Source organism: Jaculus jaculus, chromosome 1 (assembly GCF_020740685.1).
Source record: "Jaculus jaculus isolate mJacJac1 chromosome 1, mJacJac1.mat.Y.cur, whole genome shotgun sequence".
Classification (NCBI taxonomy): Eukaryota; Metazoa; Chordata; class Mammalia; order Rodentia; family Dipodidae; genus Jaculus; species Jaculus jaculus.
In genome coordinates this window covers 201,731,026-201,758,555 of record NC_059102.1, presented here as the reverse complement: position 1 = coordinate 201,758,555, position 27,530 = coordinate 201,731,026, and the positions used below count along the sequence as shown (strand labels likewise).

Genomic DNA, 27,530 nt, shown 5'->3' with positions numbered 1-27,530 from the left:
TCAGTTTATTTTGGTAAGTAAATTACAGGAACTCAGCTTAGGGAATTCAAGTCTTCCTCCACAGTTTGATTCAACTCTTGCTCATCTTTGCTGGTGCACAGGCATTTTGAAGACCAACTGAGAGAAAACGAAGGAAATATATAAAGTTGTGTTTTGTTTTTTTTTTTCCTAGATGGGAAGAAAGGACACAAGAAAGGCAGAAATTTGATCAAAGTAATCTATATATTCTCTATATACCCAGGACTAAGGGAAGTTTTAAAATAAATAGATGGGTTGAACTTGATGTAAGTATATGGCAGTGGAAATATTTCATGTAGGGAAGCAGATCAAAATAATAAGGTTGAAATTCTGGAAGTGATTTGGAAATTTTAAGTAGGAAGAAAAAATAGAAAATTGAACTCACTTTGGAAAATCATTCTGATTGCCATGATGAAAAATGAATATTACAATACAACTAATAATACAATGCAAATAATACAGTCATCATGGAAGTTTATAATATTTAAAAATTTTTATAACAGTTTATGTTAAAAAATTTCTAAAAACTTCCATTGTGAAAGAGAGAGAATATTTAGTTTAGATGGCAATATTATTTTAGGTAAGTAAGAAGAAAAAAAGGGCAGAATTCAAAATGGAATTTAATATAGGACAGGGATGTAACAGAACTAAACAAGGAATTATGGTGACCCCATTAGTGACAAAAGACTTAGTTAAAGGGCTAACCTTTAGAAGGAAAAGGGGACATCTGAATGGTGCTTGAAATAATGAGAAATTAATGCAGATATATTGAAGGACAAAGTGTGCAACTGATTACAGAATTTTGAAATGTACACCTGACTGTTATCTCCTGAAAAGTCATTTCTAAAATACTGAATACTACAAGCCCAATAGGTTTTGTTTCTAAACCTGGATGTCCTTGAAAAGTTAGACAATGCTTTAACTCTGTAGGCTGAATGACTACTTTTAGAAAGGAAAGAAAGTTTGAATAACAGTGTTTTCACAAAAAGTGAATGCCGAAATAAAATTAAATGTTAGATAGTCATAAAGAGAGAACTAAGTACTCATTTAAAAGATGTCTCTTCATTAATAAACTCACGATTCCAAAAGATCCTCAAATAATCCCAGTGAATCTCCTGAAAGCCACCTGGGATGTGATGTTACACATTTAAAAATGGGCAGTAAAAATAAGGTCTCTGAGAAGTCTATGGGGCCAATGAAAGTCATTGACTACCTTTCTAGAGAGTTCAGAACTCACAGAACACTCAAATTGGAGAGAAATATGCTCATTTAATAATCAGTGAAGTGGGATTTGGTTTATAAGCCCAGATAAGTTTCTTGCCTTTTAATCCTCAGGATCTGAATTTGATTCCAAGAATCTGCATTAAAAAAAAAATACAGGGGCTGGAGAGATGGCTTAGCGGTTAAGCGCTTGCCTGTGAAGCCTAAGGACCCCAGTTCAAGGCTCGGTTCCCCAGGTCCCACGTTAGCCAGATGCACAAGGGGGCGCGTGCGTCTGGAGTTCGTTTGCAGAGGCTGGAAGCCCTGGCGCGCCCATTCTCTTTCTCTCTCCCTCTATCTGTCTTTCTCTCTGTGTCTGTCCCTCTCAAATAAATAAATAAAAAATTTTAAAAAAATACAGGAGGGGCAGTATATGCTTATATTCTTGTAAACTAGGGTGGTAAAGACAGGCATATTCTTGGAGCTCATTGGCCAACCAATCTAGCCTACTTGGTGAATTCAAGATGGATGAAAATGCTTGTCCTCTGGCCTGTGCACAAGTATAGACCTACACACAGACACACAGACACATAGACACCCCCCCCCAACACACACACAAATCAGTAAAGTAAGTAGCAATGGGATTTGGCCCATGGTACTATCTAATGTCCTCTTCATGACATGGTTACTACTAATTCCTACACAAATTTTGGGAACTGTGTATTTAGTGTTACTTTTATGGCTTGTGCTATGCCACCAATGTTTACTATGGTAGATTTTACCAATAAAAATGGCTACTAATTGACCATTTATCAAACATCTGTTTATAAACAAAATAGTTTGGAAGAAGATGAATCATATAAGAAATATAGTTAACTAAAATATATTTAAAGGGCAATAAAACAATTAGAAATAACTAATAACAAAAATTACTCAGTTAATCATTTTAATCAAATGAAAAGATGTCAGTATTATATTTAATCTGGAAAATATGCAAAATAGAGTTAAAAGAAACAGACTACTGCTTTATGTTTTTCATAACATAATGAATCTGTTGACAGTGCATGTATCACTGTTATTTATACTCCTGTAGTGACAAGAAAATGTCACCAATTACTGGCTACAATGACAGAACACAATTTATTCCTAATGATTTATACACATTAGGGGGAAAAATCAGCTACAAAAGACAGCTAACATTCTATCCCCAATAGCGACATTTTTCCTGGAAGTAAATTTTCAAAGGATTACAAGTTATTTTTGTTAGTGAGAGTTTGCATAATTTACCTATATAACACTTTAAGTTACATAATAAGATAAGATATTCTAAGGCACAATTTCTAAATAGGTGTAAACTAAAACAGTGTTTATGGAGTGGTTTTTCATCAATTCTTATACTCTACTTACTCCTTTTTAAACCTATATCTCTGTAAAGGTATATTGGCTTTCTGGGTTTGAGAAATTGATTTGAAAAGCTACTGTCAAGCTTTCAAATAGATATTTATTGTTCATCCTAGCCTATCAAGAACTTTAAGATGAAATAAACATTAATTGAATACTCAAGAAACATATAAATTTTGGATAATGATATGAGAAGAAGAATGTCTGATGATTGTAAAATGGACAGGAATTAAACATTAAAATGCAACCATATTAAATTTGTAGGATTGGAGTATGTATGGAGAAAATTGAAAGTAAATCCTAATCTAGTTATTTACAGTGATCTGAGAAATAAAAATTTTACAAAAGATTCTAATAAACATTTAAAACTAAGGAATTAAAATTTTCCATTTCAGACCTAGTGCTGGGTAAAATGCCAGAATATCTTTCTAAGTAAATACAGATACAGGTTAATTCTGAAAACCCATAATATCTATTTCTGTTGTCTTTCTTGGTTTCCATAAAAAAAGACAACTACTGTCATAAAATTCCTGCCAGACTTTGTAGCATAGTATTCAATTATCTGACAGATCCTTTAGTAACATAAAGCAGAACTGATTTTCAGACATCATTTCCCCTTGAAACAAACTGATAATTGCATGAATATTCTCTTAGAAAAAAAAAAAAAAAAAACCTTGAGCCAGATTGCATTTTGAGTGCCTGTTGTAGCTCAAGAAAGTAACAGATAACAATAGATAAGGAAACTTATGGCGAGAATGAATCATGTATGCAAATCAAGTATGACCATAGTTAAATAAAACTGTGTTCCACACCAAATATTTCTTGAAAAGTATGTGGAAAGTGGAATGAAAAAACATTATTAACTCACTTTAGCTTACTAAAATGGGCTTGATTACATTTTTTAATAAGATTGAGTGAGTGGCTGAAAAAATAGATCAGTGAGAAAATGCTTGCTCCACAAACATGAAGATGTGAGCTCTGATCCCCAGCAACTACATAAGTCAAGTGTGGCATCAGATGTAGTCTATAATCCCAGGGCCCTGGATGCAAAGACAAAGGGTACTCTGGGTCTTGCTGACAAGGTAATCTAGCTGAATTTAGTTGAGCTCTAGGTTTACTAGGTTTGAGACCTTTGTCTCAAAAAGTAAGGTGGGGGGCTGGAGAGATGGCTTAGCAGTTAAACGCTTGCCTGAGAAGCCTAAGATCCCCGGTTTGAGGCTCGATTCTCCAAGACCCACGTTAGCCAGATGCACAAGGGGGCGCACGTGTCTGGAGTTCATTTGCAGTGGCTGGAGGACTTGGCACGCCCATTCTCTCCCTCCCTCTCTCTCTCTCTCCCTCTCTCTCTCCCTCTTTCTCTCTGTGTCTGTTGCTCTCAAATGAATAAAATAAACAAAAAAAAAATTAAAAAAAGTAAGGTGGGGCTGGAGAGCTGGCTTAGCAGTTGAGGTATTTGCCTGCACAGCCTAAAGACCCATGTTGGACTTTCCAGATCCCACATAACTCAGATGCACAAAGTGCGAAGTTTCACATGCCCACTAGGTAGTGTAAGTTTCTGGAGTTCGATTTCAGTGGCTGAGGCCCTGGCATGCCAATTTTCTTTCTCTGTCTCTCTAAAATATAAATAAATAAATAAATAAAAAGTAAGGTGGATGCACACTCACCCAGGGACACACATGCCCCCTTATACATACCAATATACAGACGTACATACATCAGTACATTCACATGAAAAAATTTAAATATTTAGGTAATTTCATACTTCGCATTCATCTACTAAATAGAGCACCTGCTTTCTAGATGTGGTAAGGAAGGCATTCACCAATGAATTTCTTCCTGCATATAAGTACTAACCAAGTTTTCTAACATTATATGATAAAATACCATCAGTTTCTTAATATTTCCCTAAATAAAACTTTTAGCACTGAACAAATTCATTTTAGAAATGTGAAATAACTCAGTTGTAGATGGAAAATTAGAACACACACACACACACACATACACATGGTATTATTTCAAGGGTCATAGTTCCATTCTTAATAAATATAACATGTGCTAAGACATAACAAAGGGGCTGGAGAGTTGGCTTAGTGGCTAAGGCTCATGTCTGTGAAGCCTAAGGACCCGGGTTCGATTCTCCAGGTCCCACGTAAGCCAGATGCACATGGTGGTGCATGCATCTGGAGTTCATTTGCAGTGGCCCTGACGTGTCCATTTTCCCTCTCTCTCCCCCATCTTCCTCTCCGCCCCATTTCTAATAAATAAATAAATAAAAATAAATAACAACAAAGAAAACAGATTATGTTTCATTGATGTTAAAATGAATCTACTTCTTGACATTTTAGATATCTTAGAAATTTTTTTATCCTCACATCTTAAATTTGCTGGACCCATCTTAACCCTATATGACTTCTTCTGTAGAGAAAACCCCCAAAAGAAAGCTTTAGAAAATTAGATTTGTTGTCTTAGTAAAAAATAACATATTTTGGGCTGGAGGGATGACTTAGTGGTTAAGGTACTTGCCTGCAAAGCCAAAGGACCCAGGTATGATTCCCCTGGACCCACGTAAACCAGATGTGCAAGGTGTCACATATGGCTAGAGTTCATTTGCAGTGGCTGGAAGCTCTGGCCCACCTATTCTCTCTCACTCTCCCTCTCTCTTTCTCTCATAAATAAATAAAAATAAAATGAATAAAAATATAATTTAAAAATGATTTAATAAGAAGGTGCAATTTGAGCAATGATAGTGGGTACAACAATGAATTACTTTTAAAGCTAGAAGAAACTAGATCTCTTCTAATCCAATTGACTTTATCACTGTGCTTATAAAACTCTTTTATTAATGTAGTATGACAACATCTTAAACATTTTAAACTGAGAAGTACGAAACAATCCAACCACACAGAAGCTCATAGTGACACATGGGACATTTTCAAAGCTCTCTGCGTCACATTGAACTATAAATTCTCTGAGGGGATACAACAGCTGATGTATGTATGATAGGATGTAGATGAGTCACTTTGTCATTGCTGTGACAAAAATCCCTGACAAAAGCAACTTAAGGAGAGAAGGGTTTATTTGGCTCCCAGTTTGAAGATACAGCCCATCATGGTACAAAAGGCATGGCAGCATGAGTGTGATCTGGTTGTTTACTTTGTGTTCAGTCAGGAAAGCAGAGAGACGAATGCAGGTGCCTAGCTCACGCTTTGCTTTTTATTTAGTCCAGGAACCCAGCCCATGGGATGGTGGGTGGGTCATCCCTCTTCAGTTTAACCTCATGGGAAATGTCCTCATAGTCATACCCAGAGGTTTGTCTCCTCAATATTCTAAATTCCTTCACATTGTCAATCAATATTAACCATCACAGTAAGTTTTAGAGTGTATTTTATTTTTTAAGATATTTTTATGAGTGAACTAGAGAGAGACAGAAGGAGAGAGAGGGAAAGTGAGTGCATGGGCATGCCAGGCTTCTTGTTGCTGAAAATTATCTTCAGAAACATGTGCCACTTTGTGGATCTGACTTTTAAGTGGGTACTGGGGAATTGAACCTGGCCAGCAGGCTTTGTAAGCACACTCCTTTAGCTCCTGAGCCATCTCTGTAAACCTAGATTGTAAACCACTAAATTGTAAGCACTAGATTGCAAACCATAAAGTCCTGCCTTTGCCATTGAGTGCCTATGTTTTCTTAACAAAGTATTTAGATTCTCTGAGTCTTAGTAGTTTTCTTCCCTCTATAACATAAGGCTAATTCCAATGTCAGAGGGTGGAACTGCTCAGTAAAACCTCGGAATGTCTGCCTCTGCCTCTGTTTCTGTCAAGTTCCACTCTGCTATTTAGAGTCTCATATTATGGTTTCTATAAAGAACAACAGCATTGGAAAGGTCATTATTTCGAAATGCTGCTCTACAGTCATGACTTTTCTCAGGAAGGCAGAGAAATGTGGAGAGAACATTTCTCTCCACAAAGGAGTGATGTCTGCCTAACAGAACAAGGATAGGCTGGAGGAAGAGAATTCTGTAGGTGAAATTTTCTAATTAAAATAGCATAAGAAACAGATCTCCTGGAAAGGTCAACCTAAGCTCCAACTCCTTTCTCATATTTTTTAAGGACAAAAATCTTACCTGACAGCTGTCAATTATCAGGGAATTGCACATCACACACAAACTACTTAAAATATAGAGGAGGTCACCAAGGTTCTGGGATAGATATGTATAATATTCTTAACCCACTTCCAAACAGATATGTTTTTATCAATTCTTTAATTTTTTGGGGTGTATAAGTTTATGTTCCATGGTACGCATGTCAAATTCAGAGGACCTCAAAGTGTCTGTTATCCACATTCTTTGCAACAGGGTCTCTTGCCACTGAAAACGAACTGCCAGACTACCTACCAAACATCAGACTAGCCATAAGCTCCTAATTCTCCTGGCTCATCTTCCCACTTTGGTAGCCACCCTGGGGTCACAGATGCATATGCCACCTTGCATTTGGCTTTACATGCATGCTGGGAAATTGAACCCAGGCTGGAAAGCTTTGCAAGCAAGTGCCTTCAACTGCTGAGGCAGCAGCCTCCTTTTCTCTCAATTCTTAGCCTTTAGATACCGATTTGTATGAGCACAAAGGAAAATTATGACAACACTTTACTGAAAGTGTCCTCTTTTGATTGCCTGTAATCATCTCTTAATATTTTGAAATAAAATAGCAAGTGAACTCAATGTACAGACAATGACAGCAGGAAGTTAACATGGAGACCTTTTCAATGTAACAGCTAAGAGTAGGAGCTCCTGGAGTCATAGTCCTTGGTCTATAGAATCAAAAAGCACAATGTGAGGGCATCTGAAATGCCTTTCCCTAGCCACCTACATAACTCAGCTGTCTAACTTAGCTCTTAATCAGGGCTGAGACTCAAACATGGAAAGGGAGTTAAGAATTATTCAATAATCTTGCAAAGGAAATCAATTTGGTGTTATGGCTGTTTTGAGATTTGGCAGGAAGTAACTTACTAAAATTCAGGGAAATGACATTCTCAGATTTTGCTCTTCAATCTCTAGTCTTATTCTAGTAGGAAAGAGTACATGAAGTATGGGAATAATGTGTAGAAATGATGCTGTAGAATACTAGAGTCCCTGTCAGTTAACTGGAGGTTGTGCAGTTGTATTTCTGTTCAGTGCTGAATGATCACTGAATGTGTATTTTAAGGGATGACTCAGGAAACCAAGAAATAACTTTTCTCTTTTATTTTTGTTGAAACGATTTTTAGAAAACATTTTATTTATTTGAGAGAGAGAAAGACAATGGGTGTGCCAGGTTCTCTAGCCACTGCAAACAAACTCTAGATGTATGTACCGCTTTGTGCATCTGGCTTTAAATGGGTACTGGGGAATAAAACCTGGGTCCTTTGATTTTTGCCAGCAAGTGCCTTAACCACTAAGCAATCTCTCCAGCTCTTTCTTTTCTTTCTTAAAATTCTTTTTAAAATATTTATCTTATTTTATTTATTTATTTACTTGACAGAGAAAGAAGGAGAGAGAGAGAGAGAATGAGTGTTCCAGGGTTTCCAGCCACTGCAAACGAACTCTAGATGCATGCGCCCTCTTGTGCATCTGGCTAATCTGGGTCCTGGGGAATCAAACATGGGTCCTTTGGCTTTGCAGGCAATGCCTTAATCACTAAGCCATCCCTCCAGCCCTCTTTCTTTTCTTTTAAAATATTTTTAATTTATTTGTATGTGTGTGTGTGTGTGTGTGTGTGTGTGTGTGTGTGTGTGTACAAACAACAGAAGCTTGCACAACTTTTATGTCTAGTATTATATGGGTACTGGGGAATCCAGACAAGCAGACTTTGTAGGCAACCCCCTTTAACCACTGATCCATCTCCCAGCCCCAACTTTTCTCTTTTGAGTCTAAACTGGATCTTCCATTGTTTTCTGTCTAACTTGTTTTCTAATTAAACACTTATATTTTCCTTCATGTCTACCTTTAGTATTTGATAAAATCTTGGCATTCTGTAGATGATCTTAAAACCTATATTATGAACTCATATCTCAGGTATCAATATGCAGATGGCAATGTATTTTAGCTAGCATTTGAAATCTTTTTTTCTTTTTCTATAATGACAACACTTTCTCAGGTTCTGCATACAAAAGCCAGGAGTCATACTTTCCTTTGTAATCTCTCCTGAGCCAGTGTGGTAACCTTGCTCCATACTTATAATATCAGCTTCCTAGAAAATGGGTCTACAATTCCAATTTCTCATGTCCCACCTCTACCAAGAGACATAGACTGGTTAGACCTAACAAGGGCAATGCTAGGACTTGCATCATGACATCTACAATTCTTCAGTAACATGCTCCATTTCACTGTTTTCTTGAACTTCCCCAGAGGATTCTTCCTGACCTGGAAGCTCTCCTCCAATGCCACAACCACTCCCCCTTGTTGTTGCTAAATATTTCCCCAAGTTTTCCAATGATGAGTATACACTATTCTTCAGCTACCCTTTCCAACCTCCCAAAATCGTCATCAAACACCATCAATTTCATAAAATCTTTGTCTATTTGAATCTATAACTTTCTTTTCTCCAGTTTAGCAATATATCTCTTCTAGCTGCCTGTCTTCTAGTTGTTTACTCTTTTATAGCCCAGCGCCTCTCAGCCTGTAAGCCTGACAGCAATGGATAGGTTTTATTCCTTAAAAAAGTACTCTCTCAAAATATTTCACATAAGGATATTGACAAAATACGTGTTTAATATGTTCTGACTTTTTGCAGAACTAATGCTTAATTTTTAATAAAAAATAGATCTCAATAACTGCTTTTGACATTATACATAACTTCCATGACCTTATTTAAATGCTTTCCTATCACTAAATTTTTAATATTGGCTAAAGTTTACATACTATACTGATAGTGGCCAATTGTGGAATCTTGAAACTATTTATTTTGACATTATAAAAGTATGAAAAATTACCAAGCCAGAATTTAGTGTCTGAAAACTACACATAAAATAGCTTTCAAGTACTTTCTACCTCATTTCAAATAGTCAACAGCAAAAATTTTATTGATTTCTTAAATTTAATAGATTACCAAAGTTTTAGACATGAAGCACCCTCTAATTAAATTAACTGACAGTAATGAAAGTAGGTTGAATGGACATAAAATTCAATTTTCATCACATAATATATTTATTTATTTATTTTTGGTTTTTTGAGGTAGGGTCACACTCTAGCTCAGGCTGACCAGGAATTCACTGGGTAGTCTCAGGGTGGCTTCAAACTCACCGTGATTCTCCTACCTCTGCCTCACAAGTACTGGGATTAAAGGTGTGCACCACCATGCTTGGCTCATATACTATATTCAAAATTAAGATGTATTAAATGTAAAACATAATATAAAAGAAAACAAATATTTCTGAGCATAACAAGTAAATATCATTGATATGTGTATTGTTTAAAATGTATTTAAATATTTTATATAAAAATGCCAAAAGTAAAATGAACTGAGGAAAACATTTGCAGGACATTAAGATATAAATACAGAGGGAGGCAGAGGTAGGAGGATCACTGAGAGTTTGAGGCCACTCTGAGACTACACAGTGGACTCCAGGACAGCCTGAGCTAGAATGAGACCTTACCTTGAAAAACCAAAAATAAATAAATACAGAGACAAAGCTTAATAAGATCATCTTATATAAAAGCCAATTGCAACTTAGTAAGAGACATGGTCTACACGTATATCTGCCTATGTCCATTTATAAGTATGTGAATATGAATATAAATGTATGTCTAAGTATATATTCTATCTTTTCCAATAGGGTGTATATTAATGGAAGGAGATCTACCTTGTGGTTTATCCTTGCTGCTTTGTTTTGTATGTATTTAATATGAAAAAGAAACACTGGGAAATTGCCATTTGGAACTGGGATAAACCCAGATAGATCCTCTTGCATTTAAGGGTGCTGCTGTTCACACCAGGCAGATCAGGTAAGCCCTGAGGACCGCACATTTGTTGCATGCCCCAGTTCCTTTAGACTCCTCTATACTTGGAATTCACATTGCTATTCCTCATTGTTCTGCCCTTACGCATGTATCTATGAACTGAACATCCCCACTGAAGGAAGTGTTGACACCTTAAAGGTCTTCTGCAACCATACCTGCCTGGCGAAGGCCACATGCATACAAGGGAAGAAGACAGAAAGAACTATTGTCAATACCTTAGTACACTTGACCTCTCCCTATACCTTGTTTCCCTTATGACAGGAAGACCCATTTCCTCATCTGCTTCAACAAGATAACAAAAGCATGAGTTAGGAATTCACAAAAGAATACAAATTGTCTACGCACATGTGAAAACATATTCAGCACATTAATCAAATGCATAGAAATTATAACAATAGTAAAGTACTATGTTCATCTATCAAATTTCCAAGACTGTAATGCAGAGAAACTCTTACCAATACCTTGTAGCAAAAGACAACTTTTCATACTGTTTATAGGTGTGTGAGTTGAGATAGGCTATTTCCCAGATCATTTTGAAAAGAGACATCAATAAACGTAAATAGTGTATACCCTTGATTCTGGAAATTCCACTTCAAGAATTTATCCTATGGTAATAAGGGCAAAACTGTAGGTACCAAGAAAGTCATTTCAAAATAATTTATTGCTTGTTTATTATCTAACCTAACAAAATTATATTGTGTACATGAAGTTTTATGAATACTCTGTATAATGAGTAACTCAAGCTAAGCAACAAATACATTATCTCAAGTACCATTTTTTTTAAAGAACTCAATATATTTTCCTGCATGTAGAACCCATACCATAAAATAGATCTTTTGAACTTATTCTTCACTAAAAATTTATATCTTTTGAGAATCTTCCTACCAACTCCACCATAATTTATGTCATTGAAAATTCAAACATAGATGGCCAAAAGTAGTGCATATACTAAACAAATTTTGACAAATAATGCCATGGAACCAGTGTGTTATGGAAGTGTATTTAGTTCTATGGGAAACCTAAGCTCAAAAGGAAAGCTCCAATTTTCAATTTAAACTTGTACAGAAATAAAAATTAAAGTGTAAATACAGAAGCAGAGACAAATTAAAGTTACTCAGCTTCTTTGTACTGTCTAGTGAATATTTCAAAATACATTAAAGGAGTGAATTTTAGAAGTCAGGTGTTTTATTCTTAGATTCATTGGCTCTAAAGTGCCACTTTTATCATGTCTGCTATATCCATTCAGTAACCTGATATGGATAGTGATACAGTGTACTACAAGTAATGGTTAAATATTAAAAAATGTTAGCGATTATCTAGATCTTTAAATTCTAAATGGGCTCATTTAAACCATTTTCTTCACCTATAACGACTTTTTTTTTTTTGGCCTACCATCTACACAATGGTACACCGGTCAACGTAAATGAGACACAGCCCATTATAAGGAAATGTTTCATACTTGTTTTTGGCAGCAACTGACATTTCATTGAAGTACTTTCAAATCTCCTAGGAATACCCATCTGCTAGATGTCAAAGTTTTATGATCTCTTTTTGAATTGTAACATTCCTATATAAACAAGTTGTAAAGGCAAGACTTCTCCATCCTGATTACTTATAGTGACTATTTTAGTTCATATCATTGCTTTACAATGTCACTATATTCCAAATTGGCAATATGTAATTCACAACTAACATTTTGCTTTTAAATAATCTATTTTTATTTCTCATGAACATATCATTTGTAACTATGCCTTTTGGTCCCTTTTTGTACATTTTAAAAATGTGGCTTAGGGCTGTAGAGATGGTTTAGCAGTTAAGGCATTTGCATGTAAGGCCAAAGGACCCAGGTTCAATTCCCCAAGACCCACATTAGCTAGATGCACAAGGGGGCACACACATCTGGAGTTTGTTCGAAGTGGCTGGAGGCCCTGCATGCCTATTCTTTCACTCTCTCCCCCTTTTTCTCTGTCAAATAAATAAATATAAAATATTTTTTAAAATGTGGCTTGATGCTGTCTCAGGAGTGTTCAATTAAAATAAAATTTGATTACATCTCATTATGTTTGTAATATGCATTTTGTTTTTAAGTAAAAAGAAACATTTAAGATAGGGCAAAACTATGTATAAGTTACAAAAGTGGAAACACTTATTTTTCTAGCTATTAATTCAATCCTTAAGGCAAAGATTAAACACACAGAGAGAAATCTATATATACACACATTTTTATGTTTTTATACAAACCATAAACACACACATGGATTAAGGAAATAAATAGGAAATGACCTACAAATCTTGTAGTAATTCCATGTGCAATCCTACAAAATTTAGGCTTGATAGCCAATAACTACCTGTTTTCCATTAGACTCTGTGTGTAAAACTTTAGTTGTACAGAACTATTTTAAACAAAATATTAATTTTGAATAAAAATTTACTTTCTCTCTAAATCAGTTTATGACATAGTGTCTGGGTAACATCAAATTCATCAACTTCTATTATACTGACTGGCTGTTTATTAGGATTTCAACCTATAATGGGTAAAAATGTATCATTTTCACTGTAGCAATTATCAAATTAATTATGTATAAAAAACTGAAAGTTGAAAAGCTCTTCAGAAAAAGCCTTGAGGAACTTAGTCACCTGTATCTGGTCCAGTAATCCCTTTCTTCTTACCCCTCGGGGACTAGAGGTTGTTCATGTTTGCTTAGTCTCCCCTACCTACCTGGATCTTCTCATCACACTTCTCCTTTTCTTTTCCTTCCTCCCTTTTTCCTTCTTCCCTTTTTCCTCCTCCCTCCCCCTCCCCCCTCCTCCCTCCCCCCTTCCCCCTTTTCCTTTTCCTTTTCCTTTCCTTTCCTTTCCAGAATGACCTCTGGGGCAACTCAAAAGGCACCATAGTGCTCAGAAGAAGTAACAGAGGAGTGCTTAGCACTAAAATATCTCTATCACACCTTCCAAGGCTCAGGGTCCATTGAAAAAGAGGTGGTGGAAAGAATGTAAGAGCCAAAGGAAAGGTAAGACTCCTTAAAATGCACTCTTCCAGACATAAAATGGCCTAGATATCACAGACCTCACAGTGCTTGGCACTCCCTACACAAGACCTTCATAATAGGAGGGAAAGATGATAACCTCAAAATAAAAGAGAGACTGATAGAGAGGGGGAGGGGATGTGGTGGAGAGTAGAGTTGCAAAGAGGAAAATGAGTGAGGGAGGAAATTATTATGGCTTATTGTCTATAATTATGGATGTTGTCAATGAAAAAAGGAATGCTGTAAATGTCTTGTGAGAGAAAACTAGCCCTTCTGCAAAATTCCCCAGTAATTGCCAGTCTAACTCCCTTATCCTTGCTTAGTAGCACACTGGGGCGAAAAGTTTTCCCTTGGTGGCTCAGTTTGGGCTTTTCTTTAATTTCCCACCCTCTACAATTTGACCTCTCCATCCACTACATACAGATACCTATCTTTCTGTACCATCAAAGGACATCACTTGTCCTCTCTGTGGTACATACACTTCTGGATGGTTTTGTGTCTCTTGATCACACACCTTCTCTCTTGCCTTCTACAAATTGACTTTTGTTTTCTTTTTGCCTTAAAGGAAGGTCCTTCTTGGCTTCTGTCATTGGTATTCTTTTATGCTTTTGTGTTAAATAGTGGAGAAAAGTTAGGATTCTGCCTCTAGTACTTTCTTTTTTTATTCTACTTGCTTGGAAAACAGGGTTGATTCTGTTTGTGGCTTTGCACAAATATTTCTTTCTTTTTTTTTTTTTAAAGAAGTAACTTATTTATTTATTTATTTGAGAGTGACAGACACAAAGAGAAAGAGGCAGAGAGAGAGAGAGAGAGAGAGAGAGAGAATGGGCACGCCAGGGCTTCCAGCCACTGCAAACGAACTCCAGACGCGTGTGCTCCCTTGTGCATCTGGCTAACGTGGGACCTGGGGAACTGAGCCTCGAACCAGGGTCCTTAGGCTTCACAGGCAAGCACTTAACTGCTAAGCCATCTCTCCAGCCCTGCACAAATATTTCTAATCAAAATCTAACTGAAGTAAGGCTGGAAAGCTAGAAAACTTGTTAAAGTGTTTGCTTTGCAAGCCAATCTGAGTTTAATCCTCAGAGCCCACATAATAAAAATGGTAGACATGGCCTTGCATGCCTGTAGCCCCACACTGAGTAGGTTGGAGAGAGAAACCTGGTTGGTGCTTGCTGATCAGCTAATCTAACCCTCCCCCCAAAATTGTGAACTCCCATCTCTGTAAGAGACTTTGTCTCAGGGAAATAAGGCAGAAGAATGATAGAGGACACTGAACATCTTACTCGGGTATCTACATATATGCACATAGGGTGCATGCATCTGTATGCACACATTCATGCACAACATGTGTGTGCATACACTACACATATACACACACAAATAATCTAACTGAATTACAGAGTTATGATTATTTACATAAGTACACCCACAATATATGAGTATAATTGAACTCCAGTGTACCTCTATAATTCAAATATAAACCTGTCCTTTAATCAACTATTAATTTCATCTCGTACAATGTACTTAAACTACAAGTTTAGAATACAATATAATTCGCTCAGCCTCCTACATTAGAGAACATAGTATTAGTATTTTTATTTTTTGTGCCTTTTTCTATTTGTTTATTAAAATAGACTATTATTTTATAGCTCAGACTGGCCTCAAGCTTGAAATCCTCCTACTTCAGCCTTCCGAGCACTGGGATTTCAGGCGTGTTTCATCACAGGTGACATAATGATAGAATTTTGAAATATTTCCCTTCTTAAATTTCATGCAATAAATTAGTCATAAAATACTAATATTTTCTATGATGTGTCTGTTTTCCTCCCTGATTCTTGGTGTCAATTTTTCTGGGGTGGGTGGAGTTCAAGGTAGGGCTCACTCTAGTCCCTGCTGACCTGGAATTCACTATGTAGTCTCAAGGTGGCCTCAAACTCACTGCAATCCTACTGCCTCTGCCTCTTGAGTGCTGGGATTAAAGGTATGTGCCACCACACCTGGTTTGGTTCTAATTTTTATCTTTCCCATTTTGATGACTATACTACTATCTAGTTGACCAATCTGTTTTTAACTTTGACCTTTATGTTAGTATTTTTGTTTTGTAACAAAATGCACGAGACTGGGTATTCACTCCATAAAAAAAAGAGACTTTGGAGGTTGAAAGTCTAAGATTGGGAATCATCATTTGTGAAGCTTTTGAGGGCCTGCCATTGTTAGAAAGAAGCTTTCAGAGTATGAACCTTTGAAGAAATAAGCCATGTCTGAAATGTAGCAGTATCTAAGTATAGTACTCATTCAACAGCAAATTCCAGTTCAGGTATTAGAAGCAATGGGCACCATCTTGAGCAAGCCTGTGCCATCACAGGGATACTTGTCTAAGAGACAAATGCAAAAAAATGGCCACATGCTATTATCCTTGCAGCTTTATGATGTGTAAGACAATGTAAGCATTGCACAGAGGAGCTGTTAGTATGTCCTGAAGCTACATGTGTGGTCTCAACTCTCATGTGTTTCAGGCATTAAGTTCCTGGAGGGTTGACATGTTCTCCTTCATGGCTTTGTTTTTGTCTGGGATTTCTATCGACTTTAAGCTTCTGTTCCAGTGGAACTTCCTTCTCGATCATGTATCATTTTCTCTTTTCCTGCCTCCATTCTTTCTTCACTGTCAACAATGTGTTCTGTGCAAACACTGATTCTGCATACTGTATGCCACAACACTTAACCACACTAAAATCCAATTACGTGTGTCTACTTGTCTATTTGTCCAACCAGCTTGTGAACTGCTAGAGGTGAGGAACAACATCTTATTCATTTTTTTTTTTTTTTGCTTTTCCAGCACTTGGTACAATAGTCAGCATTTATTATTCATTGGATGAAGATGTAGTTGATACACTAAATCAATAAGTCACATCTAACCATTATTCAATTTACAATTTCTGTGTGACTCACAGTAATATTTGAAGTCAAGGTACTGTTCATCAGACATTTTTAATTGCCCTTTTCTCAAGTATATATGTTGCATTTGAATATACTCAATGTGCATTCGAATTGTTTTTGCTTTTATTTTATGTACAGTCTAGTCATTATAGAAAAACCATCTCAAGTCAACTGATAAATATAAGAAAATTACAATAGGCTGAAACTCTTGTTCAAACTTTTCACTCAATAATGTATAAGATTTTCACATATAAAATTGCCTGTGCATGTGATGCTAATAAACAGAACTACATGGCTGGAGAAGATTAGTCTTTAAATAGCACACAAAGATCCAGCTGTCTGCTCTTCAAACACTTGAATACACTCAGAACAGCAAATAAACTAAGGTCCTATGCCTCTAACATTTATTTTTTCTATTTCAGTGATAATTACATCAATAAGCCTGAGTCAGCATTCACTGGTATTAAATTCATTAATTAAAATAATCTCACTGCTACCACTGTGATTTTTCAAGGATATCAAAAACATTCAAAAATCAAAATAGCACACATCATCACTTCTAATATGTGACTTGCATGCTTCATTTTGATTTTTGACTCTTCAACTAAAAGAATGTCACAAATTTAAACAGAGTTAGTTTCTATTTCACATACTCTTCACAAAAATACTTAGAACACAGGATGAATTTAATAGCAATGACAGAATTTATGGGATTAGTAACAAAGCAACAAATCATTTTAAGATGGTAAATGTGTGCATATAAATCTTTAAGTAACAGCAATAGTAATGTGTTATATAAGTCTTCGTATTCTAGTTTAACACCAATAAGTACTTTAAAAATTTTTTACTTAAATCATTATTTGTATACTCAAGAGTGACTTATAGGTATCCATGAAGTGAACATATTTCACCCTTCAAGGAAAAATGGAAACTTTTATTCAAAGTATAATGAGTTGTAGTTGAAATTATAGGAGTATACATAGGAAAGACATACCATTTTATGTATTGGGGCTCTATTTTTCAAAGCAGCAGTTTAATTCAAAGCTTGAGCTATTGAGCTTGCCAACATATTACTTTAGCTATTTTTTACATCCTAGCATACCTACATAGAGTATAAAATAGAATTTACAAAGGAAGACTATGCCAGCATTGACCACTACATGCCAGAAGAGTCTGTAATGGAATTTACATTCAAGTGTGTGTAACAAAATCTGCAATAGCATTTATTTCTTATAGCAAGGGAAGTCTGTCTTAATTCTCACAGTTTCCAAAGGACTCTGAAAGAAAAGTTCATGAATAAAACTGTAAGAATGGAATTAGGCTAGCAAAGAAAAAAAAAAAAGCCTACATCTCTAATTATCTTCAGAAAATCCACATATTATTCCCTCTGTGAAAAGAGCATCTGTGTGTCACTCAAAGCATTATGAGTCAGTGACATGCCAGGTTACTGCAATGCCACTGGCAGTTTCTCCCAAACTCTTCTAGAATTTAATTGGTAATGGAATAGCTTATAGGTCCTACCATTTTCAGCCTCACCTATGTGCAGCTACTCTGGAAGAGAAGAAATTGCTCTGCCCACGCTTCCAGAGAACACAGTCTGCCTGATATGGCAATTTGGATTGCAGAGTAGTTCAAGTTCTCTGCAGAGACTAGTGTAAACAGTATCACAATAAAAGTTTATCAAATTGGCTTACAGAGCATATCTTTTCCTCTTAAAGTACAATATCTGAACTTTGAGACTTTTGCCATACAGAAAGTTGACTTTTTTTTAAGTACCTTTTTGAATAGACAAGTAAAATTGTGTTTTCCAAAGTATTTCAGCTGTGCAATGTAAGTATCTCCTATGTGGGGGAAAAAGCCTGTACTTTAATGTTAGACCCTTTTTGTTAGTCAAATCAGCCCTTAATACTTAAGTATCATGCACAATTAGTGTGGCATAAGGAGGGTCCTACAACAGGTACATTGCTAAGACCTCAGGTGAGAAATTAAGTCTTGTGGGAATGATTTATTTTATTGTGTGAACTGATAAGCATCAGTTAAATTGCCTTTTAATTGACTGGCTGTCTAAGTAACATGCCTTTGAGGGAAACACTACTTTTGAAATTTCCTTTGGCCGGGAGGGGAAGGAGAGCACAAAAGTCTTTGAAGTCTACAGCCATCCAACTAATTATCAGCACCATTCAATGCACATTCATTTAATTACAGTAAATTGAAAAGGATGTGGGGTTTTGGAGGAAAATAAGAGAGTCAATAAATGGTGACAGAAATTACAGACTATGTAAATTATCTGGAGCTTTTCTAGAAGAGACCATTAGTCCTCCCTCCTTTTAGCAAACCTACACACACTTCTCTCCACAATGCCCACAGAAGGAGGAGGATAAGAGAAAGAGGAAGTGGAGGCAGGGGAGGGAAGAGAGGGGCACTTACTGTGGGACAAAACTAGGCAGGCCCTCGACATCGCTCATTTTATTTAATCTTTATAACCATTCAAGGATATAATTTTCTACCTTTACAAGTAATAATAGCTCGCACTCACCTATAGCTCATTAGATGCCAGCACTGTTCACAGCACAATGGAAACTTGGATTCGTTCAGTCATCATTACAGCCTCGCCCTGACGAACTGTGCTGTTTACTGCTATTTCTATTTCGCCCAGTAGAAGACGTGGCAGAGCAGGGTTAGGTGACTTGCCTCAGCTCACAGAACTCGGACCCAGTGGGCCAATAGTAAATCTACAGGTCCGCGTCCAAAGAGCACTTTTGTCAACTCTTGTCCTCCACGAAGTGTCTCAAGGAAGTGCCCACCACTCCTGGCCTTCTGTCACCAAAGATCATCTTTTTGATCAACGGTCATTTTTTCCCCCTTAGTGACATAAGAGGTAGAGAAGACAGGAAGGAGCCAGCGGGTGAGGGATCTCTGAGGAACACTACATCTCTGGGATAGGCAGGTCAGCTGGCAAAGAGTCAGGCAGGGCAGAAAAGCAGAGACGCACGCTCTGGGTGACTCCGAAGACAGTTTTAGGGGACGCAGGACAGGAGCGGAATCCTGTCTGCAGTGGTTTCTAATGGAAAACCTCTGGCCACAGGACACTGTCAGATAACAAAGCCTGGGAAATGCTACAGATGAGGGCATTGTTAAGGCTTAAAAATAAGGAGATGGCTCAGCTGTTAAGGCACTTGCTAGCAAAGACAAGGGACCGAGGTTTGATTCCTCATACCCACATAAAGCTAGATGTGTGGCCCATGGTGATTCCATCCGGAATGTTTGCAGCGGCTGGGGGTGCTAGTGTGCCCACGCTCTCTCTCTACTTGTCTCTCTAAATAAATAAATAAATAAAGCTGATTAAAAAAAATCGATGTTTTCAGGCTGGAGAGATGGCTTAGCAGTTAAGCGCTTGTCTGTGAAGCCTAAGGACCTCGGTTCGAGGCTCGATTCCCCAGGACCCACGTTATACACAAGGGGGCGCTCGTGTCTGGAGTTCGTTTGCAGTGGCTGGAGGCCCTGGAGTGCCCATTCTCTCTGTCTGCCTCTTTCTCTCTCTGTCTGTTGCTCTCAAATAAATAAACAAACAAAATTTAAAAATAGATGCTTTCCAAGTTAAAAGTTCTTTGTTACTGAGATTTAGATAATAGTCAAATTCGAGATCAGATTACTTGAAAAGCTAGGTAGCAGGGAATCAGGCTGCTCTTAACCACTTATCAGAGGCAGGAAAGAAGCCTGGCTTGATTCACAGCACACTGGTAATTCATCTTCGATTAGGGCGCCCATCATGATTACTTTGTAATCTTTCAGTAGCGTCGTCAGAAAAGCTGCTGCTGTAGGAAACCACCAATCACTTCCTCTCCAGTGTTCACGGGGGTGTTCCAGTGAGTATACAGGGGCATCTCTCATATCCAGAACTTGGAAGTTTTTCTGTCTTCCAATCTCCTTTTAGTTACAAGTTCCCATAAATGATGAAAAGTTTTGCATTTGTTTTGAATCTCTGCTAATGTGGAGAGGCATGACATGATCAGAATTCTCTTACTTTGTCAGGATGCTCCAACCATCAAAATTTCATTATTCTCACAGCAGTTTACACCTTCTTATCACAAACTGTTGGCCTCTTCACCAACAAATAAATGAAATCTAATCTCTTTTAGTGACTAGACTTTTCTGTGAAGTTATAACTAGAGTATCAGGCACTTTGCTTACAATATTGTACAAATGTTGAATACTGTCTTTTCCTAGAAAAACACAGCCTCATTCACAGGATTTGGAATGATAAAAATAGTCAATGAAAACTTTCCTTTTCAACTGGATAGAAACAAGTCAGTGTTTCGTTCTAAATTGGTTTTATTTGGTAAGTTATATTACCCATGTCCTTTTTGTTTAACCATTACTAATATAATAAACTTCCCCTGACATCTTGAGAAAAAAATGAATAAAACTAAAAGATGAAAATAATTGAGGAATCAAAGAGAAATCTAACAGAAATATCAATACTCTTTCAAACCTGGAACAAAAAGATACCTGAAGAGAGTAGAGTGGAATTATTCAAGTAAATTTATATTAAAACTATTTTCATGAGAGGTAGTAATAAAAATAAAATATGTGTTTGAGGCTATTATTTATGAAGATAAGTTATTTTAATGTTTTACATTTTATTTATGTACTTATTTAGTTGAGAGAGAGAGAAAAAGACAGAGAGAGAATGGACATTCTAGGATCTCTAGCTACTGTGAATGAACTCCAGAACCATATGCCACCTTGTGCATTTGGCTTACATGGGTACTGGGGAATCAAACCTGGGTCCTTAGGCTTCATAGGCAAGTGAAACTTTAACTGCCAAGCCATATGTTCAGTTATTTTTAAAAGTTTTACTTATTTGTTTATTTCCATGTACTGTATGTATGTGTGAGAGGACACAAGATCATCTTACTAGTGGAAACAAACAACAGATGCTTGTACCAATTTTTGTGTCCAGCTTATGTGGGTGGCTTGAAAATTGAACCCTGGCTAGTAGGCTTTGCAAACAAGCATGTTTTTCATGCTGAGCCATCTATCTAACCTTAAGGTTATTTTAAAAATCTAAATATGATTGCAAATTTCAGTTCTTATAATCCAGTTACAGGAGGAAAACTTCAATGTCCTTATTTCATTCCATTACTCAAAACTCTAAGGTTTACTACATTCCTTAGAAAACCATGCTTCCACACAACTAGTTTTTATTAGTGTGTGTACATGTATTTGAATATGAAATATATGTGATGTTTCTTTGTGTGAGTAATGGTGCATATATTTCATGGTGTGCAGATGGAGGTCAGAGGACAGCTTTTGGGGTTTGGTTCACACCTTACACCTCAGTTCTGAGGAAAGGTCTCTTGTTCTCTGTTTGTAAAGCCAGCTGGATGGCAAGGTTCTGGTGGCTTCTCCTGTCTTCACCTCCCTTCTCTCTGTAGCTGGGATTTTTATCTACCGTTTTCTTTGCATGTTCTTCCTTAAATGAACCTCACTGGGAATTCTTACACCATCAAAATATTGTTTTAATAATAATCACGACCAAATCAAGGTGAGCTCCTGGATGCTAGCTTCCTGTCTCCCTTCATTCTGCTTCCTAATGGCCATACCAGGAAATGAAAGGGTGTAGATATTCTTACCTGCCTGTTACTACAAGAACAAGGTCTACCTGAGCCCTAGAGAAACACATTCTCCTCTAGTTAATCCATGCGATCACAGATGGGCAGTGGTGTGAGAAACCCACGTGTTCTTACTCTACTCCTCCCAATCATTTATCTATTATAAACTGTTAACTAAAATGTTACAAAGTTTGGCATTTTTATCTTTGGAAAAATCAAATAGAAATATCACCTGCTTGGAAATTGAGCAATAAAGTTTTTGGAGATACACAACTAAAAAATAAAAATGACCTATAATTTACTAGTATAAAAGGAAAAAATATATTCTACAAAAATTTTTGAAAGGGCAAGTTGACTTGAGATGAAAACTATTTAATAGATAGAGATGTGGTTGGTCTGTGGTACAGATAATCAGAAACAATACATTTCCCTGCTGCATTTGCCTCCTCTTTGCTTTTGTACATTTCATTGCATATTTTAAGAGAATAAGAATCCAATGGCACTATTTTAGTAAAACCATATACCAATCATTGCTAAAGGACTGTTACATAGATGGGAAGCAATATCTATTCCAAATTTTTAGTGTGTAAGGTTAGTGACTTTTGAATCCACTATAAAAATTGATATAGACACAGAATTTACTGAGGCAAATGGATTACCTGGGAAAAGTGTTCATAGACTGATTCTAAGGCTCATTAAAAAAAAAAAAACAAAAAAAAAACTGTCCCTTTTTCTTATTTTGGGTTGTAATAAAACCAGCATTCACCAAAAAATAATCACACTTCCAAAATGCAGATATGGAGTGAATGTTCTTAATCTTCATTTTGGATTAATGCACTGATACATTCTAAATTGTGCAATGTTTTAGATTAGACATTTTCTCCATGAATAGGAAGGAAATGCCTATAGGAACCATGAAGACACACCATGACTTAGCTGCAACTTAAAGCAGCCATAGATCCACTCTCCCACTACAAAGCTAAGCTGGATAAGTTTCTCAACAAATAATAAAAGTGAAATATTATTAATAAACAATCATCTTTCTTTTCAAATGCAGTTCTTCTATTTTAATTTTCTCTTTGCCTTTTGATGCATTGGATATGCAGAACATTAATAACCAAACTGAAGTAGCGAGTGCACTGTTAATATTAAAAGCTGTTGTCTGGTGCATTAGGGCTGATGTTCCAATTCTTCCTTGGAGCAGCACTGCCTAAAAATTAAGTTTTCTTTTAAATTTATTATCACATTAAAATTAACTATTTTTTCATATTATTACCACACTGGCAAGAAGACAGAAGTACCAGTAATTTATAATGACATTTTTCTTACAATATGGAAAATTTCTATTTAGACAACCTGAAATCCCATATTTGTGTGTGGATTTAATTGTAAAGTCATCTAGTTCCCAAAGCACATCAAAGACCACATTGCCACTCTACCAATATTTCAATGGTCTCATCAACTAGTAAATTCAGATCATGATCAAATTTGTTCTTCAATCACTTGAGCCCTGTTAATAAACTATTCTGCATGCACACTCATCCATTCTGCAACTTTTAAAAAACATCTTCAAGAGGAATCTACAAAGATATCTTTTATTGCAAGCAGACTCTCGGGTAAAGTTTATTAACACTTGCTTTACTATTCCACAGAGGACAACAAGTGACATGGTCCAAAATAAGTCAAAGCTAATCTCTTACTTTTTTTCTATACACAATTAAATTGTTTTTCCAAACTATAGGTAGCACACCTTTGACTGTTTGCATAATTTAACAATCTGTTGTCAAATATTGATTTTTTTTCCCAGAAAAAAAGATACAACACTAGTCAAGGGTATTTCCAGGGTCCTACTACATTGAAATAAAAAGGAAGAAAAAAGAGAAAAGATGGTAGGTAGGAAGGAAGAAAGGTAAACATTAACCACAGTCAACCAAAACAGACAGAAGCACTGAATGCCAGCAGAGGAAAGCCAAAAATGGGACTTACCATTCTCACTGTCGGACTTGTTTTCGTGTTCTGTGTCTGTCAGGGTGAGGGCTGAGTTGGACCGGCTTGACAGGCAGGAGCTGCGGCCCGACTTGACCCCCCTGCCCCACAGTCTCATGGCATGCTCGGGGGACATCACTGCTTCGTTTTCAGTATCAGCATCTGACCCTGCACTGATAGAGTAACCTCTGTGAGGGAGCCCCATTTCCGCACAAAATGCCAGTCCTCTTCGAGTTGCTGGTTCACAAACTCCTAACTGCCTTAGGGTAAAATTCTGTCCTAATTAGGGGGAAAAAAAGATAACAACTAGTGAGTATATGATTACTGTTAAGTTTTAGTTTAGTTTTTCTTTCTTTCTCTCTCTCTCTTTCTTTCTTTATTTCCCCAAAGACATTCTACCTGAAATAAACACTTGAGCATTGGAGGTTTCTTGCTGTCAGTACCAAGTGTTCACCCTAGCATTGTATGGCATGCTATACAAATGGATGCAATTATGGAAAGGTGGCTCTAGTGCCTGCTCAGAACTCCTTTCTCAACTGTTTAAACTAAGAAGCAACTCCACAGATGGAAGAGTGGGGTGCAGATCATGGAAACTCAACTCAGGGCAAGGGTTTGCTACCAATGGCAGACCCTTGTTGAGCAGATTTATGAAGCAGTAGAAATGGTCAGAATCTTGTGTGTGTCTTAGCCCTAAGTATTCAACTATGTGGTCTTCCCACCCAGATGTCACTTTGGGAAAAGTAAGTTTGCCTCAAGAATGTTACTCTTATTGGCTAATTATATTATATCTTTTCACCTATCTCATCATGTGTGTGTGTAAATAGAAATTTATGGAGTACAATATCTTGAAAATTTGTAGCATATTTTGTACAACTAAGACCCTTCTAGGTGTTTTGCTTTAATAAACACTTGGAAACAGCTGTATTGATCAGAGCAAAGTGATTTTTGCAAATAAAGTGGACTCTGAAAATAAAGTGGGAGTAATATGTACATAAAAATTAATAATAAAATCAAGTTCCTTGAAAAATAAATGGCTGTGAACTCTGCAAGCCTTCACTAATAAATTGAGCATAATAAAACTCATGACACCATAATAACTTAAAGCAAAAGTGTTTAAATTAGGTGACACTTTAAAGTGACTGCTATTACTGATGACTTTTCCAATCTTGTATTTATTTTTAAGTTTCATACATGGTTTATGGTACTGTGAATAAGAAAAATGTCTGCTTATAGGATCTAGGATGTAAAGCTCTTCTATTTCTTATCTTTTATTTACATGGTGGAGTTTGAGATTTAAGTATTCACCAGAATCAAATATAGATAGGAATAATAGTCTGCAAAGACTGATTTAATGCAATCACTTCACCAAACCTTTTACAAATATTAAATGTTACTATTACTCATAGTTTTAATTTTCCTACTTCTACCTCTTAAACCCATGAATATTTTAAAGATAATTTGCTGGCATGAGAAACATACATCATAGTTTTAAGGAGGGTACTATAAATTATTTGTGATAAAATGGCATGTTGAGTCTTCTAGGAAATAAATCAAACATAATGCACAGTATAGTAAATATTTGCTGGTAAAGATATTAGCCCCCACCAGGCCCAGCACATTTTAACTAATGTGGCTAATTGCTCTATTACTGTGGTCATATCAGAAGCTGGCATCAGGTTTATCTGGTCAGACTTCTCAATGGATTGTGACAATGACATGCATAAATAATGAGAATTGTATTCTAAAATGAGCAACAAACCAAACTGTGTTTACCAGTGAACCAAACAGTATGTCAAAGAGAAAAAAAAAAAAAAAAACCTGCCTCTTCTTTGGATGGTGAGAAAGTAAGCAAGCTCATTCAGATAAAACAGTATCATCAATATTTTTAAGGAATTAATACGAATTTTATCTATGAAAGTCAATTTAAACTAGATCAATGTCATCCTAGAAAGTGGATAGAATTTATGGGAAAAAAATCTTACTCATTGTTATTTACAGGTCACTTTCACATAGTATGAAAGCTCTAGCATTTTTAAATGCCATCAAACATTCAAATTTTGCAAATTAGAATCATTTTCAGAAGAAAAAAATGATAGTTTCCTCTTCATCTCTCCTATTTGGAGAGATACCAATCTATATTTCAGAATAATGAAGGCAGTTAAGAACTCTCTATTTCCAGAACTGTAACTTCAAACATTTTCCATGTTATTGACTTTTCACCCTATTGCCAACCTGATACAAAATCTATGAGGTGAAAGAAAGCAGAAAATTGCAATCTTTACTTAGTCTTCAGGTATGTAAACACAGTTCACTTTGCAGCTAAAGACCGATGGCACATTATCCTTATGAACTGATACCTCATCCCAAACTCCAGGACCATCTGACTTGCTTCAGTCAATGCCTCACAAGAATTCAAACCTCTTTAGGGCTAGCTTGTCAATTTAAACTAGAAAGAAAATGCAATGGCAGCAATCCTTACTAGATTCCTTTACCAAATTAAAAAGCTTATTTTTGTTTTTAGGTGAAAGAATACTGAACTTGTTCTCTTATGAATCCAGTTTAATTTCATCCCTTGGATCTGTTCAAATCCTCTGACTACCATGCTGTTATCATTCATAGCTCATATGTTTTTCTTGTCTTAAAAAATGGTTTATGGGCTGGGAATATGCTTGATGGTATAGCACTTGCTTAGCATGTGTGAGGTGCTAGTTTTGATTTCCAGAACTGGGGGAAATAAGAACAATGGTTTACATTATGTGGGGAAAATCCTTTAAAAGTAATGGGACAAACAATTAATAATCATAGAGGAATATACATTTGATAATGGGAAAAGGTTCATTTTCATATCATTTGCAAATAGTCACATAGTTGCCAGGGTGAACTTTTACTTAAGTAGTAGATGTCATTGAAAAATTCCTCAACCCAATACTTGCCTTGTTGTCTCAAATTCTTCACTTGTGTTAAAATATTTTGGCTTTAGGATCCTTTGCTTTAATGCAAATATCTTTGGATTAGATTATTTCCCACAATGTGTGGTGGCTATAAGATGGCCTATACCTATTGAAAACATATGTGGTTTGGACAAATACAGAGAGGGTGGGAAGAAGAATAGGACTTTTTAAATTTTTCAAAATATTTTATGTATTTATTTATTTGAGAGAGTGAGAGAGAGGGGGACAGATAGATGTAGACAGACAATGGATATGCCAGGGCCTCTGCCCACTGCAAAAGACTCCAGACACATTTGTCACCTTGTGCATCTGGCTTTATGTGGGTACTGGGGAATTGGACCTGGGTCCCTTGGCTTTGCAGGCAAGTGTCTTAACCTCTAAACCATCTCTCCAGCCCAAGAATGA

At 36.4% G+C, this 27,530-nt stretch overlaps 1 protein-coding gene across 8 annotated transcripts in view; it reads right to left on the bottom strand.

Moving 5' to 3' along the window:
- Tenm3 (teneurin transmembrane protein 3) overlaps positions 1-27,530 on the bottom strand; it is a 710,814-nt gene that overhangs the window by 473,257 nt on the left and 210,027 nt on the right. For 6 of the 8 annotated variants that reach the window (XM_045142405.1, XM_045142407.1, XM_045142406.1 and 3 more), the window contains one exon: positions 24,175-24,453. The exons of 1 other annotated variant lie outside the window; for it this stretch is intronic. In XM_045142405.1, coding sequence (XP_044998340.1) covers positions 24,175-24,453 — 279 coding nt within the window. The remainder of the gene's footprint in view (positions 1-24,174; positions 24,454-27,530) is intronic. One more of the 8 variants, XM_045142410.1, reaches the window with a different exon arrangement.